Source organism: Oncorhynchus clarkii, chromosome 2, assembly GCF_045791955.1.
Source record: "Oncorhynchus clarkii lewisi isolate Uvic-CL-2024 chromosome 2, UVic_Ocla_1.0, whole genome shotgun sequence".
NCBI classification, from domain to species: domain Eukaryota; kingdom Metazoa; phylum Chordata; class Actinopteri; order Salmoniformes; family Salmonidae; genus Oncorhynchus; species Oncorhynchus clarkii.
The window spans coordinates 81141922-81164314 of NC_092148.1; the positions used below are offsets into that span (position 1 = coordinate 81141922).

Genomic DNA, 22393 nt, shown 5'->3' on the forward strand with positions numbered 1-22393 from the left:
AATTCAACACTCATGTGCACCACCATGTGACCCAGCACAACAAGGAAAGAGGGGGTGCTGAGAGCCAGGTGCAGTCCCTCCAGGTACAACTCCTGAAACTCCAATTGAAGGAAGCACAACAAGGAGAAAAACCTAAGAAACAGATGGTGGCGGAAGAAACGAAGGAGCCGGGAACCAAAACAGACATCTCCCAAATCGTGGCACAGACTGTCTCTCAGATGATCCAACAGCAGGCAGCCCCACCACCCCAATACCCTCCCCCACAGCAGTATATCCTGCAACAACAACACCCAGTATGGGCTCGACGGGGTCCCTACACTGGACAACACAGAGGGGGAAACTACCAGTGTTTTAACTGCGGAATTACCGGTCATTTTGCCAGAGATTGCATGAAACCACTCTCCCCGCAGCAACAGCAATGGAGAGCAAGAGGAAGTGGGGGAAACCCACCTCTGCAACATCAGCAACCAGGACCCACACCCATGCATCAGCAACAGCCAGCATACAACCACCCAGAATCTAGCCACATGCAGCAGGAGCAGCAAGATTACAACCAACCCTCCCACTTCAACACCTGATCACCCAGTAAGAATGATGAGGATGCCACTCCTGCCGATGACCACACTGTCTGAAGCCCAAGAAGTGTACTGGCTAAAATGCCTACCCACAGGGCCTGCCACCCCTCACATCCAGTTTAAGTTCAACCAACTGAAAGCTCAAATCTACACTCTGCACCCATATAAGACTCCCCAAGCTGAGATCCATTGCACACTCAATGCAACAGAAACTGATGACTGCCTCTACACTGCAGACTGGGACGAAGACATGATGCACCTGACCCCACCTATCAGGTGTTGTACCATTGGGTGTGGCCCAGAGGGGGTGGCAGCACCGGTCATCCTACGATCAAGGAACCTCCATGCACCCCTGGCCTGGACGGCTGAAGCATCAACAGCCATAGCACTCCTGAAAACGGATCTATCAGCGGCAGCAGCTCTGACTGCACCTGACTACAAGAACAAGTTCCATTTGGATGTTTCTGGAAGGGAAGGATTCACCTCATCCGTCCTATTCCAGAAACAAGAGGGGGAGAGAAGGGTCTTGATGTACTACTCTTCAAACTTGACCACATTGAGGTAGGACAGTCAACATGCTCCAGATACGTTGCTGCAGTAGCAAAAGCTATTGAAAAAAAACAGCTCACCTCGTGATGTCACCCTTCAATCAGCCATCATCCCTCAACCAGCATCGGCCAAATTAGCTGAAATCATCGGATTGACGCAGGTCCTCATCAGAGGAAAAGGAAAGACTGAATATCTATACAGACTCAGCCCATGCCCATGAAGCAGGCCACACTGATGGACCCAGAACTTTTATGAGAAACACATGGCCCCACACACGAAGGCAAACTAAAGACCCTCCAAAAAGGCCTCGCACATCTGGTGGCACCCTCACATAAAAAATATGACTGACTTATTTTATGACGATGATTTATTTTGTGACGAATGCAATGGTTGTGACAGACACAACCCAAAGAAACCATATCAAACACCAATGGGCTCATACGTAATACCTAATGCATGTTTTCAGGATATTAGTATAGACTACACCGACATGGGCCCCGAAAATTTATCTAAAGGCAAACTCTATCTCCTAGTCATAGTAGATAGGTTCTCCAAATGGGTAGAGGCAATAATAACAAAAGGGGAGGATGCTAGGTCAGTCTTTAAGTGGCTACAAACCAAACTAATACCCAGGTATGGCATCCCAAGACAAATCAAATTTGACAAATGGCTCACATTTAACAAACACCTGAGACAGGTGGAAGAAAGATTTGGCATAACCCACAGATTTGGATCTGTGTACAGGCCCCAATCCCAAAATCTGGTGGAACGTCAAACCAAAAGCTAAGATAGCTTTGGGATAATGACTGGTAGAGTCATGCATGGTCCACCAAGGGAGGGAGGTCATATGCCCGCCCTTGATGTACAACAAATTGTAATGTCTAATTATGTGAAAAAACTGACGGTTCTCTCTGCAGCACTCTCTACCCAGGTTCACAAGGTCCAGGAGGGGGAGCTGCCGGGGGACACGACACTACTGAAGGTAAAGGTTGGTGACGGGGTGAGGGTTACAGTCCACAAGAGAAAGTGGCTGGAACCCAGGTGGACTGGACCGTACGAAGTGAAGGAGGTTACTTCACACTCAGTCCAGGTCAAAGGTAAATCAGGCACACCTTGACACCGCCTTACACATTGCACCCCAGCCCCAATTCCTTCTAGAACACTGACTGAAGTCAGAGCTGATTTGAGCGGCCTAAATTCGATTCCAAATGAAGACACTCCTTCCTCAGGTGATGCGGCATCAAACTCCGCCTCCCCTGAGAAGGGAACCTCGCCCAGTTAGAGGGAAATTTCTCCCTCTCTGGGTGAGGCTGGGGATATCTGGTCCCTTATTTGTGATATTCATACTGATATTTGGAGTAACCCTAGGACTTTCACATGGTTAATTGAACAACTATTTCACCCTGCCACATCACATACACCAACCCCTACACATGTCCCTAACTCCTTTCCTGATATCACTCCCTCCAATCACTCCCGTCCCAAACGTAGCACTACACCTACAGACCCACCATGCAAATCAGACAAGGTTAGGAGCACCACCTTATGTATACCCACGATTGCAACCGCCACCTTTCTGCTATAGTTTTCACGTCTAATAGATGTGAAGAGGGGGATTTGTTATATAAATATTCATACACATAGCTCATATAAACAAAGACATTCCGTCGTAAGAACACATACACCCAGCCAGAAGACTGACCCCCTCTTCCTTATATAAACACACATCTCATCTCCCTCTAACTGGCCGGTCCCAAGAGCAAAGAACTTTTGCTGTGCACCAATGGGGCCCGCTCTGGCTAGAGCAAGGCCCGCCTCCAACCCTCCGACCAGTCAAGAAGACCGAAACGACAAGACTCCACCTACTTTATTCTATGTATAAAAATGTGTGTAACCATTGTATAGGCCTCTTTTTCACCTGGCTCCTTGCCGAGTTATGTGAACTAGGTCCGTGCACGTAAAACTGCGGGACAAGATATCTCTGACTCATTAAAACTGTCTTTTGTTACAACTGAAATCCACTCTGTCCAGCGTCCGTGATTTGGTCTCAACTCTCCAGTATTTGAACACTAACACCATTCTAACACCTGGATGTTTATTTTTGAACCATTCCATTGTAGATTTTGCTTTATGTTTTGGATCATTGTCTTGTTGGAAGACAAATCTCCGTCCCAGTCTCAGGTCTTTTGCAGACTCCATCAGGTTTTCTTCCAGAATGGTCCTGTATTTGGCTCCATCCATCTTCCCATAAATTTTAACCATCTTCCCTGTCCCTGCTGAAGAAAAGCAGGCCCAAACCATGATGCTGCCACCACCATGTTTGACAGTGGGGATGTTGTGTTCAGGGTGATGAGCTGTGTTGCTTTTACGCCAAACATAACATTTTGCATTGTTGCCAAAAAGTTCAATTTTGGTTTCATCTGACCAGAGCACCTTCTTCCACATGTTTGGTGTGTCTCCCAGGTGGCTTGTGGCAAACTTTAAACGACACTTTTTATGGATATCTTTAAGAAATGGCTTTCTTCTTGCCACTCTTCCATAAAGGCCGGATTTGTGCAATATACGACTGATTGTTGTCCTATGGACAGAGTCTCCCACCCCAGCTGTAGATCTCTACAGTTCATCCAGAGTGATCATGGGCCTCTTGGCTGCATCTCTGATCAGTCTTCTCCTTGTATGAGCTGAAAGTTTAGAGGGACGGCCAGGTCTTGGTAGATTTGCAGTGGTCTGATACTCCTTCCATTTCAATATTATCGCTTGCACAGTGCTCCTTGGGATGTTTAAAGCTTGGGAAATATTTTTGTATCCAAATCCGGCTTTAAACTTCTTCACAACAGTATCTCGGACCTGCCTGGTGTGTTCCTTGTTCTTCATGATGCTCTCTGCGCTTTTGACGGACCTCTGAGACTATCACAGTGCAGGTGCATTTATACGGAGACTTGATTACACACAGGTGGATTGTATTTATCATCATTAGTCATTTAGGTCAACATTGGATCATTCAGAGATCCTCACTGAACCTCTGGAGAGAGTTTGCTGCACTGAAAGTAAAGGGGCTGAATAATTTTGCACGCCCAATTTTTCAGTTTTTGATTTGTAAAAAAAGTTTGAAATATCCAATAAATGTCGTTCCACTTCATGATTGTGTCCCACTTGTTGTTGATTCTCCACAAAAAAAACAGTTTTATATCTTTATGTTTGAAGCCTGAAATGTGGCAAAAGGTCGCAAAGTTCAAGGGGGCCGAATACTTTCGCAAGGCACTGTACTTGCGTATTTTCTAAAAATACTTAAGTATTAAAGGTAAATGTAATTGCTAAAATATACTTAAGTCTCAAAGTATAAATCATTTCAAAATTCCTTATATTAAGCAAACCAGACAGCGACAATCTCTTTTATTTTAATTTAAAGATAGTCAGGGTCACACTTCAATTCTCAAGACATAATTTACAAACAAAGCATTTGTGTTTAGTGAGTCCACCAGATCAGAGGCAGTAGGGATGACCAGGGATGTTCTCCTGATAAGTGTGAATTGGACCATTTTCCTGTCTCACTAAGCATTCAAAATGTAACAAGTACTTTTGGGTGCTGGGAAAACATATGGAGTAAAAAGTACATTATTTTCTTTAGGAATGTAGTGAAGTAAAAGTTGTCAAAAATATAAATAGTAAAGTACAGATAACCCCAAAAACTACTTAAGTAGTACTTAAAATAATTTTTACTTAAGTACTTTACACCTCTGCTATGCTTACAACAATCACCCTGCAACCAGCAATGAGGTACATCCAATATTCCTACAGACCAGCCAACAAAGAATGCCCAGATTTCACATTCAACAGAGAAACTCTGATTTGTCTGTGTTATAAAAAAGGTGTGTTGGATACAAAGTATTCATGCTAGAAATAAAAATGATTGTTAAATGAAAACACAACCTTCACTTATTTTTTACTCATTGTTAGGTCATAATGGATAACTGTCCATGGAGATCTAAATGTCAGATATTCAGAGGATGAGTGAAAAAATAATGATTTAAAAAGCGGTTAAAAAGGGTGTTTACGGCAGGAATCTTTAAAGTTTGGTTATTGTAAGGCAGCATACAATGATAGACAAAGTCAATACCATCTATGAGGGCCAGAGAGGGGTTTCTTTCTATTACAGACACTCTATATGTCAATGCTATGGCTAGAATGTGTTGCCTTATAGAGTGGCACTGTGCTGTGGCTGGCTGGCTGGCTGAGTGTTTGCCCCCAAAGGTGATGAGAGCTCTCCCCTGCTAATGGTGCACACACACACACACACACACACACACATACTGAATGTAGAGTTGTTGAAGGTCCTAATGGAGAGCTAGCTAGGGGAACCTCTTTCCTGGGATCACGGGGGAGCATATCACTTCATGTAAAGCTAGGCCATGTGTAAAAGGCCTGACCTACGTTTCCCCCCTCCTCTCCTCCCCTCCAAGGAGCATTTTATGAGGGACAGAGATGGCAGAAAACAACCATTGTCAGGAGCCCGACACAATCTCTTGCTTGTTTTATTCATGTATTGGCTGTGTGGGTGGGTGAATAGGAGGGTCTTTGCAAAACAAGCTCTCTGCCCTTTCTTGTGCACCCAGATAAGTGAGAAACATTCAGATGAACAAACTTCGTAAAACAGGCCAGTTGTTTTTAATGGGTTGGTAGTAGAGACTATTATTGCTTCTGACTTTTAAAGTTTCAAGGAAATCTTGGAAATAGAATTTAAGTTATGCAAACTGTATTGGTTCATGCCTCATTTAGTGTGACCTTTTCAGACAAAATAGGCCCACTAGTTATATGTGGCCTTAGTGACTTCACACAGCGTCACTGTTTATCACTCAATATTAAGCAAGGGATGGTCCCAAGGGGAATTGCTATGGAATTTAATTGAGCATGAACCAACCAGTAAGAATAAATAAAACCATAAAATTCCAAACGTGTAATGAAATGAAAAATCATGTTTCATGTTCAAATGAATCACAGGAGAGCTATTAAAAAAAAGAGTGAGAGGGATGAGATGGTGGCTGAAAGAGCATCAGAGAGTGGGAGTACAATGTTCTAGTGTAGATGTAATGTACATTATGGGAGAGTGAATGTTTCTTAACGGAGCCGGATTGTAGTGTTCCTCTGAGAGACTCCTCTTAACTATGGAAGGAGGACGACTTACCACGCAACTGCAGATCGTAGGCTCTCTTGGTCTCCTGGTTGCTCAGAACCTTCCAAGCCTGATCGACCTCAATGAACCTGTGTAAGTGCTCCTCTGCCTCAGTCACAGTCACATCTGGGCCCTGCTTGTCAGGGTGATACTGTCAGCCAGTACAGGGGACAGGAGAAACACAGGTTAGAGACAGCCACAATGACAAGACTGACAACAGCCATCACAACAGAAACAATGACCAAAATAACAGCAGCCATCACTCCCTTGAACCAGTACTTTGTTTAAGATGGTAGAGAGAGGAGAGATGTGGGAGGGGAGAGATGTGGGAGGGGAGAGATGTGGGAGGGGAGAGATGTGGGGATGGCTCAGACACACTAGACAGAAGCTAGGTTAATTAAACCATAGTAGTCGGTGACAATTTGCCAGTGAAAAAAAATCCTGTCAGAACCTGAACTGTCAGCTTTTTCTGGGTAATTTGCTGATGGACCAATGCTCTTCTTCTGGACAATTTACCAGAGGAGGCGGAGTACAGTAATGCAAACACAACTAGATTGAGACATCAGAGGACAGAACCGTTAGCCCAGACAGCTTTGGGCAAAGAGCTGGAGAAGAGCATTGGCCATCCCACGACACCTCTGGCCAAATACAGTAGCGATACCACCCATGCTCTCTTTTGCGTTTTGTTGTTGTTTTGTTAGGGGGGAGGAGGGGCTATAGCAATATCCGCATGATGTCATCCGTTGATTAATATCAATATTGAAGGATCTCCTCATGTAATGCTCACACTGGCCCTGAGGTATGTCCCTGTTCTCTAGTGGATACTGACGGCCCTGTCTGTGTTTCCTGGCACATGGAACAGCTCTAATTTCCTCCTGCAGGTCTATGCAGTCCAGGCTTCAGCCACCGATTAGTGAGGGTCGCAGGAGGATGGATCATGGGCTCCTGATCCGCCTATGGGAGAGGAGGGAGGTGGTGGTGGAGGGGCTTTTAGAAAACTTAGATCTATCCTAGCAGCATTCACATGAATGATGATGATAATCTGGCACTGGCAAGCAGACCATTGCGTGTGTGTGTGTTCTTGTATGGTCACTGTAGTTCAGAAACGGAACCTCTTCAAGAACGGGTAATGATACATGGGGTGATACTGAACTACAATGACCAAAGGTCTCAGCTAGGCAAATTAATGTCCACCGCAAATATACTTTACATTTTAAGTAACTGGAAGGCTGGCAAACAATTTAAAAATACATACATAATGTACGCCTCCACATATAATTTAAGAAAGATCATCAAGGATAACACAATAAAGCTTAACGGCTTATTTTCATTGTGGTCCTTTTGGAGGTGGAAGAGGGGAATGCAGCAAGGTTAGGAACTGCAATGGCAACACACAATGACACACAAAATTGCTGTTTGTTTCATAAAATTAGCTAATTAGTACAGTTGAATTTACTAATAAACAACAATTGATAGGGGTATGTGAGACAAGGGAGATGTACCTAACATATAAAACAAGTCAATATGATAGACAATAGGCAGACTACATGCTATCCCGGGTATTTTCTTCTCAGCCACGTACTGAACTATAATCTTATGACTCACTTGAAACATGCAAATATATAGCAATTTTTTCATTGAGAATGTGAAACTACCCATTGAATGTATACATTTCAAATTCCTTGGAAGACTATTCTAAAGAATGGCAGCTGAGTACGGAAAAAGTTATCTTCCCATACCACTATTACATCTAAAAGGAACAACATCAGTTTCACGCTTTCTAGTGGAATAGTTCTGGTTATCCCGGACCGAGTTAAAGTAGTTATATAAGTACCTGGGGACCAGACTGTGGACAATCTGATGTACCAGACACAATTTCATCTGAGAGACTCTCTCCTCCACTTTGAGCCATCTAAGGCTTTCAAAGCAGGAATGGTCAAGATGAGTATGTCCTGGAAGTTTAAGAAAAATCCTGGCAAATTTGTTCTGAGATGTCTGCAATTTATTTTTAATTATCTTGGAAGCACTATTGTACCAGGAAGAGCACCCATAGTCCAAATGGCACAGAACAAGAGCCCCTACCAATGCCACCATGTTGCATTCTTATCCAGATATTTGGAGGTTCTTGCCAGAAACGACATTTTATGGTTCACTTTGGATATAATCATCTGACAGGGGAGAGCATGGCACAAAAAGTTATCTAGCACGCATGATAATTCACAGACTCTTTTGCTGTGACTACTAATTCAAATACTACCACCTTAAAATCCAGTGATTCACTCAGTTTGACTTTGGACCCAAGCAAGATGGACTGTTTTTCCAAGGTGAAGTGACAGCTTGTTGTCATATACCGTTTACTGACATTCAGAAGTTCAGCACCGAGGGCCTCCTCAACCACAGTTTTGTCTTTGTAAGAAACCAACAGTGCAGAATCATCTGCATAAAGGAAAAGGTCACATGTATATAAATGATCTGAAATCTGCCTGTACAACAGAAAGAAAAGTGGACCCAGCACACTCCCTTGGGGTACCAAACAGTTCAAGATTTTGGGTTTAGACAGGGTCCCATCCACACCCACCATGTGTTTTCTTCCTTGCAGATAAGCGCTAACCCATTTTACGGCTAAGTTGTTAAAGCCCATGGCTCTTAGTTTGATTAACAGAATCTCATGATCCACTGTACCAAACATCTTTTGGAGATCTAACATAACATTTTCATCCATCTACTTCCTTCCCGGTGTGGTCAGTTAGATATAGTAGGCAAGTGTTGGTGGAATGAGATTTACTAAAGCCAGATTGAGGCTTGTATAGTATGTTATGTAAGGAAATATAACTGTCAATCTGCTCGCACAATATTTTCCATGACCTTCGCTAAAATACACAGGACTTAAACAAGCCAATAGTTTCCATGATCTAACTTATTCCCATTTATTTAATATATATATTATATATATTATATATATCACCCTTGTGCGTTTTAGTTCTTTCAGCTTCTTTAATAGAGTTGACTCAGTCTGCCAAACATGTATTCTTTCCTCCAATGTCCAAGCTAAGATTTTGAACTTGGTCTTTAATCTGTAACTGTAATGTAACAACCTTGTGCTGGGGACAATAAAAGGACACTCTAAAATGTGCAGTTTTGTCATACAACACAATGCCACAGATGTCTCAAGTTGAGGGAGCATGCAATCGGCATGCTGACTGCAGGAATGTCCACCAGAGTGGTTACCAGAGAATATAATGAAGTAGGGCTGGGCGAAATATGGAATTAATTACAAATGCCTGTTGTGACGTTGTGTTATTTTCCGTTTTTTTATGAGCGTTTATGTCCGCTTGTTCTCGGGTTGTATTTTTGTCTTGTCTCCTTCGCTCCTCTGTGCGACTTCCCATTTACACCAGAGATCTGTAAATAATGACGAAATGCACGCCTCCGCCCTAACAATGGGAGTTGGGAAGGCAGGCGACAAGCTGAGGTCCAAAATAAGCACATAGAAATGCATTGGCCTTATTTTGGACAGATCTTAGCGAGAGTGAAACTTTGTTTCGCCTCTTCCTCTATTGTTTACACAGACCAGGCCCCTCCCCACCTCTCACTCCAACAAAGTTGATAAAACTGCTTGTCAAGAGAGGATTTAACTCTCCATTTGCAGTTTGGTCGAACAGAAAATCGGTCATATGGACACAAACACATTGAGACATTATCTTACTGTTATAAAGAAGATGTTACATTGCCACTGGCACGCTGGAGAAGTGGGCTTTTCACGGATGAATCCCAGTTTTATCTGTATCGGGCAGGTGGCAGACAGTGTGTATGGCGTCGTGTTGGTGAGCGGTTTGCTGTCAACGTTGTGAACAGAGTGCCCCATGGTGGCGGTGGGATTATTGTATGGGCAGGCATAAGCTACAGACAATGAACACAATTGCATTTTAAATTGATGGCAATTTGAATGCACAGAGATATCATGACAAGATCCTGAGGCCCATTGTCATGCCATTCATCTGGAACAATCACCTCATGTTCCAGCATGATAATGCACAGCCCCATGTCGCAAAGATCTGTACACAATTCCTGGAAGCTAAAAATGTCCCAGTCCATCCATGGCCTACCAACTCAGACATGTCAACCATTGAGCATGTTTGGGATGCTTTGGAGGACATCTTGTTCCAGTTCACGCCAATATCCAACAACTTCGCACAGCCATTGAGGCAACATTGCACAATCAAGATGTTTCACGCTGCATGAGGCAAATAAATGGTGGCCACACCAGATACTGACTGGTTTTCTGATCCACACCCTTAACTTTATTTTAAGGAATCTGTGACCACCAGATGCATATCTGTATTCCCAGTCATGGGAATCCATAGATTAGGGCCTAATTTATATTTTTGTTCAGTGTACAATCACAACTCACTACCTAAAACACACACACCCGTGGAGTCAAACCACGACATTTCCTTACAACGCATTGAGGCATTATCAAATATTACACTACACAGTGTTGTTTTCACTTTGTAAAAGGACAATCTGAATAGGATGAGAAAAATAGCAGCTTTACAACAAGCCAAACATTTACTTCCTGATTGAATCATTAACAGCAATTTGCACTGAACTCCGAAGCAGAATTTTGTTTTATGACTGAGGGGACAGCATTCACACATCTCTCAAGACACCTGGAGCACAGGGCCAGCCAATCTTAAACACCTTCCGACTAACGAGATGGACAAGCCAGCACAGGTGTAACACATATTGACTAACATGCTTCTACACCTGCATTGCTTGCGGTTTGGGGTTTTAGGCTGGGTTTCTGTACAGCACTTTGAGATATCAGCTGATGTAAGAAGTGCTATATAAATAAATTTGATTTGATACCAATCCGTGCGCCCTACGTACTACCATGCTATACGTGCTAAAAGTCCAACCTCAAAACATAAAATGGGAAAAGCTAAACCTGCGACACATTCCCCCTTAAGACAACAAATATATCCTATATTTTTGTTGGATAAGTTCTCACCAACAGAAAACAACTTCCATTTCACAACTAAAATGTGTCACCTCCTCCAATATAAACATTTTATATGTAGATATACACCCACTTTTTTTGGACAATATTTTCTTAATTAGATTTTATACTTTTTTTTGGGGGGGGGGGAGACATACTTGCCTAAAACTCATGTATGTTTCTTTAACTCGTCCCCTTGGAATGAGCCCAAACAAAAAGATCTCCAAAATGAAAAACACAGTGCCTTGCGAAAGTATTCGGCCCCCTTGAACTTTGCGACCTTTTGCCACATTTCAGGCTTCAAACATAAAGATATAAAACTGTATTTTTTTGTGAAAAATCAACAACAAGTGGGACACAATCATGAAGTGGAACGACATTTATTGGATATTTCAAACTTTTTTAACAAATCAAAAACGGAAAAATTGGGAGTGCAAAATTATTCAGCCCCCTTAAGTTAATACTTTTTGGCGCCACCTTTTGCTGCGATTACAGCTGTAAGTCGCTTGGGGTATGTCTCTATCAGTTTTGCACATCGAGAGACTGAAATTTTTTCCCATTCCTCCTTGCAAAACAGCTCGAGCTCAGTGAGGTTGGATGGAGAGCATTTGTGAACAGCAGTTTTCAGTTCTTTCCACAGATTCTCGATTGGATTCAGGTCTGGACTTTGACTTGGCCATTCTAACACCTGGATATGTTTATTTTTGAACCATTCCATTGTAGATTTTGCTTTATGTTTTGGATCATTGTCTTGTTGGAAGACAAATCTCCGTCCCAGTCTCAGGTCTTTTGCAGACTCCATCAGGTTTTCTTCCAGAATGGTCCTGTATTTGGCTCCATCCATCTTCCCATCAATTTTAACCATCTTCCCTGTCCCTGCTGAAGAAAAGCAGGCCCAAACCATGATGCTGCCACCACCATGTTTGACAGTGGGGATGGTGTGTTCAGCTGTGTTGCTTTTACGCCAAACATAACGTTTTGCATTGTTGCCAAAAAGTTCAATTTTGGTTTCATCTGACCAGAGCACCTTCTTCCACATGTTTGGTGTGTCTCCCAGGTGGCTTGTGGCAAACTTTAAACGACACTTTTTATGGATATCTTTAAGAAATGGCTTTCTTCTTGCCACTCTTCCATAAAGGCCAGATTTGTGCAATATACGACTGATTGTTGTCCTTTGGACAGAGTCTTCCACCTCAGCTGTAGATCTATGCAGTTCATCCAGAGTGATCATGGGCCTCTTGGCTGCATCTCTGATCAGTCTTCTCCTTGTATGAGCTGAAAGTTTAGAGGGACGGCCAGGTCTTGGTAGATTTGCAGTGGTCTGATACTCCTTCCATTTCAATATTATCGCTTGCACAGTGCTCCTTGGGATGTTTAAAGCTTGGGAAATATTTTTGTATCCAAATCCGGCTTTAAACTTCTTCACAACAGTATCTCGGACCTGCCTGGTGTGTTCCTTGTTCTTCATGATGCTCTCTGCGCTTTTAACGGACCTCTGAGACTATCACAGTGCAGGTGCATTTATACGGAGACTTGATTACACACAGGTGGATTGTATTTATCATCATTAGTCATTTAGGTCAACATTGGATCATTCAGAGATCCTCACTGAACTTCTGGAGAGAGTTTGCTGCACTGAAAGTAAAGGGGCTGAATAATTTTGCACGACCAATTTTTCAGTTTTTGTTAAAAAGTTTGAAATATCCAATAAATGTCGTTCCACTTCATGATTGTGTCCCACTTGTTGTTGATTCTTCACAAAAAAATACAGTTTTATATCTTTATGTTTGAAGCCTGAAATGTGGCAAAAGGTCAAGGGGGCCAAATACTTTCGCAAGGCACTGTACATCAAAATAAAATGTGTGCCAGGGCTACACACAGGCTAAACACAAAACATTAAGTGCCCACACTTGAAAATACAAATCAGCAACCAAGATGTCCTTACCACGGACGGACATGTTTGATTTCAACGGGATTGTAATATCCGTCGTAACTTAGTGGATTGGCCTCGGGGAAACGAGTGGCAGCGCACATGATGGTCAAAAGATACTGATGACCACTCTTTGCTTTGGGCAAAGGACCAACACAGTCCACCAGAACCCTGCTGAAAGGTTTGTCAAAGCAGGAAGAGGCTGCAAAGGTGCAACCGGTACAGCTTGGTTTGCTTTACCTGTCCGCTGGCAAATGAGACAGGATTTACAGTAAGCCACAACGTCCTGTTTCAGATCAGGTCAGAAGAAGTTACGCAAGATACGGTCACATCTAGTTTACTCCAAGATAGCCTGCCATACAACCATCGTGAGCCAGCATCAGTATCTCTTGTCAAAGTGCAACTGGAATGACAATTTGAGATACACTGGGCCAATTGTCCTGCCCAGAAGTGGAACGAGAACGCCATTTCCTCATTAGAACACCACCTGTCAAAGTAACCCACACAAACGTAATCAAACTCCTCCTCTGGACATATCTCAGCAATAAGAGGGGAGAGGGAAACATATTTACTGTTGCACAATCCTAGACATGGAAGTGTCAACTGTAGGGACCCTCCCTTCCTTCAGCGGTCCTACAAACTCGCTTTTCAAAGGAGAGGTCAGGGGAAATCAGGATCACCCATAAACGTCTCAGACAGATCGACCATGGTGGGATTGCTGACATCCTCAACACTAGACTTGCTCCCTTTTTTTACGCATAGCACGTGTAACGGAACGACCTTCCCTCCAGCCAAATTGTTTCCGGAAAAAAATAAATGAGACCACCTTCACCGGTAGGCTAAGCTTCACTGCAACGAAACCAGAAATAAGATCAGACTCGAGTTCCACATTATACAAAGGAACTTTCATGCAACACATCTCCACGCCTTGTACTAAAACACTGTAACCAGTTGCTGAAGTGTCAGAAAAAGACAAAATACCCTCCAAAATGAAGGGCTGCCCCAGTCTTGCTGTATCGTCACCGGCTGCTTAACAGCACTGGCACTAGGCAGACAGACAAACCCGTCTGAAACAAAGGGTTCATACACATCTGATCCAAAACCTTGTTTAGGAGATGCATCAGTCCCAATCAGAGACTTTATGGGCTGAAGTTCTCCCACAAGAATAAAGGGCTATTTCTCTCTCAACTTAAGACACAGAGACAATGTGTACTTTCTCACGGCAGAAACGTCAAAATGGCGGATACAAAATTATTATTTTTCCCTCCAATCTTTATCTTTGGGCACTGTAGAAAAATACTGAAATCTGCAGTAGGTGAATTCTCTGGATTGCTTTTTGTGTAGGCTTGGTTTGTGATGGTAGTTGTGTGTGTAAACACAAACTCATCTGCAAGAAATGCAGCTTTCTCAAGAGAGATCATTGTGCTCAAATCTAGTTAGCAACCCTTTTGTGAAGGAAATGTTTTAACTACTGGAGAAGGATGAGTGTCTAAGTCCTCAAGGTCCTTGTCCTGAGAACCACACTGATCAAAAAGACATGCTTGTTCTCTTGCAAACTCCATATGATTTTGTAATTCTGTCTTTTGTAATTTACAGAACTGTTGTCTGTATGCCTCCGAGACCAACTCGTAAGCCAGAAGGATAGCAACTTTAACAGTGTCATAATCTGAACTCTGATCAAGAGATAAAGCAGCATACCCTTTCTGAACTTGTCCCACAAGAACACTTGAGGAGCAGTGACCAACTACCGATTGACTCTGCTTTCGGATCGCCAGATGCCACTTTGATGTCATAATGCTTTGCAATGATGAGCAGATTCACCTTCACCTACATGTGTCCAGCATCTCCCAGGTAGGGTTTTCCACAAATTCTTCCAACTTAAAGTCCATGGCTTTTTAATTTTTTTTTATACAAGGCTGTGTGTTTATGCAACTTTCAAAATGATTCCACCAATCTTATACCCGCTCAGGGTGGATGTCAGTGACAGAAAGTCCACCACAAATGTGTCTTTTGAACAGTCCAATATGTGGGCAGAGCAAAGCTTCAGAGTAGGTGATTAGAGCAACTAACATACTCATGGGAAAATAGATCCTGGATGAGCCCCCATTTTGTTACATTCCCCTGAAAGACAACCAAACGAAATGTTGCAGAAACATATGGAGGAATTAACAAAGAGTCACTGACAAAACAAAATGTTGGGTTTTAGGAGGGGTTCTGAGAGACACTCATGGGGCTGTCCACTGACAGTTGACTAGCAACAACAACTGGGACCTAAAAGACACCCACCATGAGTGCCACTAAATTTGCCCACTAAGAGGCAAACAAAAGAAAAACCCACATCAAACTTAAGACAGGAAGCAAACAAAAACGTTGAGCAAAACAAAAAAACAGGGAAGATCAGACAAAGGAATGTTTTTCTAGAAATCAAATAGGGAGAGCCAACTAAAAGGTGTTGACCCTCTAGATCTCTCAAGACAACTGGAGCACTGGTCCAGCCACTCGTAAATGTCACCTGGGCCAGCACAGGTGTAACACATACTGACTAACGAGGTGACAACAAATCGGTGTGCCCTACTGCTATTCATGCTGATAGTCCAACCTCAAAACATAAATGGAAAAAACAAAACCTGTAACACCAGTGCCAACCTCTATTGTCTAGCCTATTTAAAAGTATTGTTCAGAAATGAAAGTGTTACGGTTTAAAAGAACAAAGACTCAACAGAAGGTTCAGAGGGGAAGCTAATTTTCTAAAACATTCAGTGCGGTCACGCAATGCAAATGACAAGTCTATATACGTGACCAGGTGCCTGTACTCAAGAAATGGGTCTGGCTATCTGATGGATGGGGTGAGGAACTGATTCAATCAACATTCTGACAGAAAAATATATTGTTCTCTTTCTAAAAAACATTACAAAATCCTTCTCACACCATTGAACCAGCTTTGTGGCTCTCTCAAATCCTGAAGGAAATCAAAGCAAACCTAGAGAAGCTGCTTGTTTCCACAGTGGTGATATAGTCCCAGAGGGTGTGCATGTCCAACTCCCCTTTGTGATCTGATTGTGACAGTGCTCTGCGCTGGAAGCTTACAGGTGTGAAGTATCTGGCTGCGGAACTAACATGCTGACCACACCGGTCACATCGCGTACACGAGTGTTGCAAAATAAATGTACACATACATGTTATTCAAATCATTGCGAGCGTCTGCGTTGCAAGGCGCAAAAATAGAAGTTGATTCTATTTGTGTTGCAGAACGCGCTGCAAGTCCTGCCTCTCCCATCTCCTCATTGACTTTTAGAAACATATACCCACGTGCCATCTCATTGGTAATACCCACGTGGGTGATTGAAAGATGAACTGAGGTCAGTTATGGTAATACACCTTATTATTAAAAAGTTAGTTGCCAATCGCCATTTTAAGTCCAAAAGAAGAAAAAGCCTGGAAGGCACCTTGTGCCTTTCAGGTAAAATAACAATTCAACGTGTATATCCCAGGTTAAATTAGCTAGCAACAACAAGCTAGCTATCTATCTAAATAGGACAAATTAGCTAGCAACTGCAAGCTAGCTAAATTACCATATGTTTAATGCTTTTCGACCTGTCCCCAAATTCATTTAATTGGTTCAGAGTTTGTTTTGTTATTTCAACCTGTGTGTCATGATCGCGTTTGGTATGTGGGGGACAAAATCCGGTTTGGGCGTGGTGTAAGGCTTGAAAAAAGCCTACACCTCCATCTCCAGACCCACTAGTCCATGCTGCTACAGTAGTTCTCACAACTTTATGTTTAAAACTAAACTTATACATTGAAGAGACTATAGCCTGGTGAGTGACTATTTGCTAATGACATTTGAGAAAATTTGAAGATCAGAATTAAACATTTTTATCTACTGTAAAAATTCCAGCCAGACAGAATTTTTACATTTTACAGCAGATAAACCCATTTGCTGTAATTCCTCCCCCCACTTCTGAGTCCCCATGCAGCTCAGGGTTTTTTCATAAATACATAACACAATGAAAAGCCCCGGCTCTTATAAAATAGCCCACCCTCCGTTCCTGTGGAGTTACGTACTTTAATTGATGTCTCTTTGCACGCATTGTAAAATATTCATTTACTGGGGCTAATGGAGCTTAGAGGCAGGAACACAATATAAAGCACTGGCAATTTGGAGCACTAGGCGCTTCTTACCATGAATCATCTCTCTCTCCCTCTCTGTGCTGTATCAGACTTGTCTGTTTCTACCACGAGGCTGAGGCGTGTGCTGTGCAGGCATTCAGAAGATGGGAGAGCAGATGAGCTGGTGGCAGAGCAAAAGGCCACCATCATCACACTACTGCCCCCTAATGTCTGAGGGAGGCCAGACACGAGCGGGCATTACTGAGGGGGGAAGGGGAATGCCAACAGCAAAGTCTAGGATGTTTTGTTCAATTGGATTTATCAAATATTATTTTAAGAAATGTTGACATTGATGGTAGCTTGAGGTTTGTGTGTTTTTACAATTGGTAATCATAGAGCCCATGGTTTATGTGAAATCCTACAGCACCTTGAATCCAGAAAGTCTGACAAAATAATACACAGTAATCAGTTCATGGTGATATCTGTGGCCTAGGCCTGTATCCTACTTACCGTGTGCTAATAAACATTGCTAATTACCAAAACTACCAAACTCTTGCTCAAAGCCCTGTGTTTATAGAACAGTGTAGCTATTTTCAGACAAAAATATTTTTAGATAAAAAACACCAAAATAGTTTTTGGGTTATAGCTTATTGATTAGAGTATGATTGATTTGACAGTTTCTAGGTGATTTCTGTAATTAAAATGGGTTTTGGATTATACAAATCCATTTTTATGTTGTACTCTGTCAAGGATTAAAAGAAAATGTACAGATTAATATCAAAGGGCAAGATGCAGTTAATACTTCATCATACAGTCATCAATCACATCGACAATCTAAGCTTGCATGATAAGTAGACTAACCTTGCCAGACACCTACAAGACTTATCTTGAAGACACTCCCAGAACTCATGCCAAAGCTGGAGCGCAGTGGATTAATGTAGTCTTGATTTGCACACATGGCCAGAAATAAACACCCAGTCGGTAATATGTGTGTGATAGAGGGTGTGTTTATATTCATAAAATATATTACTTTCTAGAAATACATGCTAGGTGCTAACGGACCAACAGTAACGTTATGTCAAGATACTTTCTCACCCCGCCTCTCACTCAATTATTGGGACCTCTTTTGACATGGTTCATCAAGATGCAAATAAACCTAACAGCAGTTAATTCATCAGTACAATTGAAAAGACATGACACAGGAGACCGTCAGAGTTTACACATACCATTAAGGCCAGTCTTTGGTACTTCTGTTTGAGGTCTTGTAGCATATCCGATGGACTGGATTCAAGTATAGAATACCAGTCTTTCTGGGATCTACGTTCACTTGTCATGTTGAGAAAACAATCATCTTTTGATTCAATTTGTGAGCCAAGCAAGGTAACTTAGTTTCATTACCAGAATAGGTGCGATCTAACCGTTTCGTCGCCTATGAATGACAGCTAGCTACAAGGCTAACAACAACAATGTCCACGTGTTCGTTGCAGGCTAACCAGTCAGCAAACATTATCGTTATAAACATGTCATCAAAATATTAGTTTGTTAAACTGCATTATATATCGTAATTCCAAAAAGGTTCAACAGCAAGCTGAAACCAGCACATTACACAAATGTCTGGCACTTTGCTTTTCCAGCCGCGTGCCTGTATCACGTGATGCCCCTGTGTAAGCATGTGCATCAGTTTTTACAGCCCCCGCGGAAACATGTGCTTTAGTGATAAAATATGATGTGCTATATTATAAATATAGATCCTATTGTCATAAACGAATTATGCATAAAAGTTCAATATCTGTACAAGTACTAATTACCATCCGTTTCAGCCATTGAACCAGTAATTGAACGGGATATTATATTTTTCTACACGAAGTAAATATTGCAATACAGACATAAGAACGCGGATGAGAGGATCTCAATGGAAACCAACGTTAGCTAAATGCAGGGCATGCACTAAGCACATCTGGGATAAGAAACGTCCAGCACGTTACCATCTTACATCTTACATCTTACATATGTGTCACTTAGCAAGTTAATGCTTGTCTCTGCTACGTGAATTTGTTGTTTTAGTTCGAGGAATATCATGCGAAGAAGTGCGCATGCTCATGTTTCATTCAACAGTGAAATGCGATTTCTCTCTCTTTCCAATTCAAATGCCTTTATTGGCATGGGAAACACAACGAGTGTACAAAACATTAGGAACACCTTCTCTTTCCATGACAGACTGACCAGGTGAATCCAGGTGAAAGCTATGATCCCTTATTGATGTCACTTGAAAAATCCACTTCGATCAATGTAGATGAAGGGGAGGAGAAATGAAGCCTTCAGACAATTGAGACATTGATTGTGTACGAGTACTATTCAGAAGGTGAATGGGCAAGACAAAACGATTTAGGTACCTTTGAACGAGGTATGGTTCAACCGGTTCCACCGGTTTGAGTGTGTCAAGAACTGCAATGCTGCTGGGTTTATGACACTCAACAGTTTCCTGTGTGTATCAAGAATTGTCCAACAACCAAAGGACATCCAGCCAACTTGACATCTGTGGGAGGCATTTGAGTCAAAATGGGCCAGCATCACTGTGGAATGCTTTCGACACCTTGTAAAGCATGCCCTGACAAATTGAGTCTGTTCTGAGGGGAAAAGTGGGTTCAACTCAATAGTAGGAATGTGTTCCTAATGTTTTGTACACTCAGTGTATGTTTACATTGCCAAAGCAAGTTAAATCAATAATAAACAAAGTGAAATAAACAATCAGAAATTAATAGTAAACATTACACTCACAATATTTTCAAAAGAATAGAGACATTTCAAATGTTATATTATGGTACAAAAGGGAAAATAAATTAACATAAATACATGTTGTATTTACAATGGTGTTTGTTCTTCACTGGTTGCCCTTTTCTTGTGGCAACAGGTCACACATATTGCTGATGTGATGGCACACTGTGCTATTTCATCTAATAGATATGGGAGTTGATCAAAATTGGATTTTATTTCAAATTCCTTGTACGTCTGTGGAATCTGAGGGAAATATGTGTCTCTAATATGGTCATACATAGGCAGTAGTTTAGGAAGTGCAGCTCAGTTTCCACCTCATTTTGTGGGCAGTGTGCACATAGCCGGTCTTCTCTCGAGAGCCAGGTCTGCCTACGGAAATAGCAAGGCTATGATCACTGAGTCTGTACATAATCAAAGCATTTCTTAAGTTTGGGTCAATCACAGTGGTCAGGTATTCTGCCACTGTACTCTCTGCTTAGGGCCAAATAGCATTCCAGTTTGCTCAGTTTTTTCTCTCTCTCTTTTTCTCTTTTTCTCTCTCTCTCTCTCCCTCTCTCTCTCTCTCTCTCTCTCTCTCTCTCTCTCTCTCACACTCTTTCTGTGTGTTTCTCATTTCAATTCAAAGGGGAGTTATTGTCAGGGGAAACATATGTTTGCATTGCCAAAGCAAGTAAAATAAAATATAGCATTCCAATTTGCTCTGTTTCTTGGTTGATTCTTTCCAGTGTGCCAAATAGTTGTTACGCCCGTCGTCGGAATGAGACCAAAGCGCAGCGTGGAAAGTGTACATCTTACTTTATTTTAGATGAATGAGTTTTTAGAATGTCACCAGAGGAGATGGCTGCCGTTTTACGGGCTCCTGACCAATTGTGCTATTTTGTGTGTTTTTTCGCGTTGTTTGTAACTTATTTTTTATGTAATGTTTCTGCCACCATCTCTTATGACCGAAAAAAGCTTCTGGATATCAGAACAGCGATTATTTACCTCGTCTAACGAGTCGGATGCAAAGGATTTACTTCCCGTCATTCGCTTGAAGAAAAGACACCGATACAGGGGACGCAGGTCCGGGTGCCTTGTTATAATTTGTTGGTGAATGGGTAACCTGCCTTTACCATCCGTCCTATTGGCCATTGTGCAATTATTGGAGAATAAACTGGATGAGCTCTGTTCAAAACTCTCCGACAAATGGGACATTAAAAACTGTAATATCTTATATTTCACCAAGTCGTGGCTGAACGACGATATGGATAATATACAATTGCCTGGTTGTTCCGTGCATTGGCAAGACAGAACAGCTGCATCTGGTAAGACAGGGGTTGGCGGTCTGTGTCTATTTGTCAATAACAGCTGGTGGGTGAATTCAATTACTAAGGAAGTCTACGGGTCGGTAGTCATGTAGGCATATGTGTCACGCCCTGGCTCTGGTGCGGGTCTACGTCCCGCACCAGAGCCGCCGCCGTAAAGGAAGCCCACACAGACCCTCCCGTTTAGAGTCAGATTTTGAGGCCGGAGTCCGCACCTTTGGGGGGGGGGGGAGGTACTGTCACGCCCTGGCCATAGAGAGGCTTTTATTCTCTATTTTGGTTAGGCCAGGGTGTGACTAGGCTTGGCATTCTAGTTTCTTTATTTCTATGTTTTCTATTTCTTTGTCTTTGGCCGGGTGTGGTTCTCAATCAGAGGCAGCTGTCTATCGTTGTCTCTGATTGAGAACCATACTTAGGTAGCCCTTTTTTTTCCACCTGTCTTTGTGGGAAGTTGACTTTGTTTAGGGCACATAGCCTTTAGCTTCACAGTTTGTTTTGTAGTGTTTATTGTTTTGTTCGGTGTCTTTTTTCTAAATAAAGGAATATGTACGCTCACCACGCTGCACCTTGGTCCTCATCCTTCAACAGCCGTGACAATATGCCCTTTATGCCCTCAGACGAACCATCAAACAGGCAAAACATAAATACAGGACTAACATTGAATCCCTGTGGCAGGGCTTGTAAACGATTACGGATTACAAAGGGAAGCCCAGCAATGGGCTGCCCAGTGACACAAGCCTACCAGACGAGCTAAACTACTTCTATGCACACTTTGAGGCAAGCAACACTGAAGCATGCATGAGAGCACCAGCTGTTCAGGACGACTGTGTGATCACACTCACCATAGTCAATGTGAGAAAGACCTTTAAACAGGTCAATATTGACAAGGCAACAGGCCCAGAAGGATTACCAGGAGGTGTACACTGAGCATGTGCTGACCAACTGGCAAGTGTCTTCACTGACATTTTCAACCTGTCCCTG

The 22393-nt window shown here is 42.4% G+C and overlaps 1 protein-coding gene across 1 annotated transcript in view; it reads right to left on the reverse strand.

Moving 5' to 3' along the window:
* The window catches only part of LOC139374785 (DnaJ (Hsp40) homolog, subfamily C, member 24), a 31346-nt gene extending 12343 nt beyond the window's left edge, over nucleotides 1-19003 (reverse strand). The window contains exons 1-2 of the mRNA XM_071115927.1: nucleotides 18560-19003; nucleotides 6307-6445 (exon numbers count right to left, since the gene is read on the reverse strand). Of these exons, the coding sequence (XP_070972028.1) occupies nucleotides 6307-6445; nucleotides 18560-18667 (247 nt within the window). The 5' untranslated portion in view covers nucleotides 18668-19003. The remainder of the gene's footprint in view (nucleotides 1-6306; nucleotides 6446-18559) is intronic.
* Between the last annotated feature and the right edge of the window lie 3390 nt (nucleotides 19004-22393).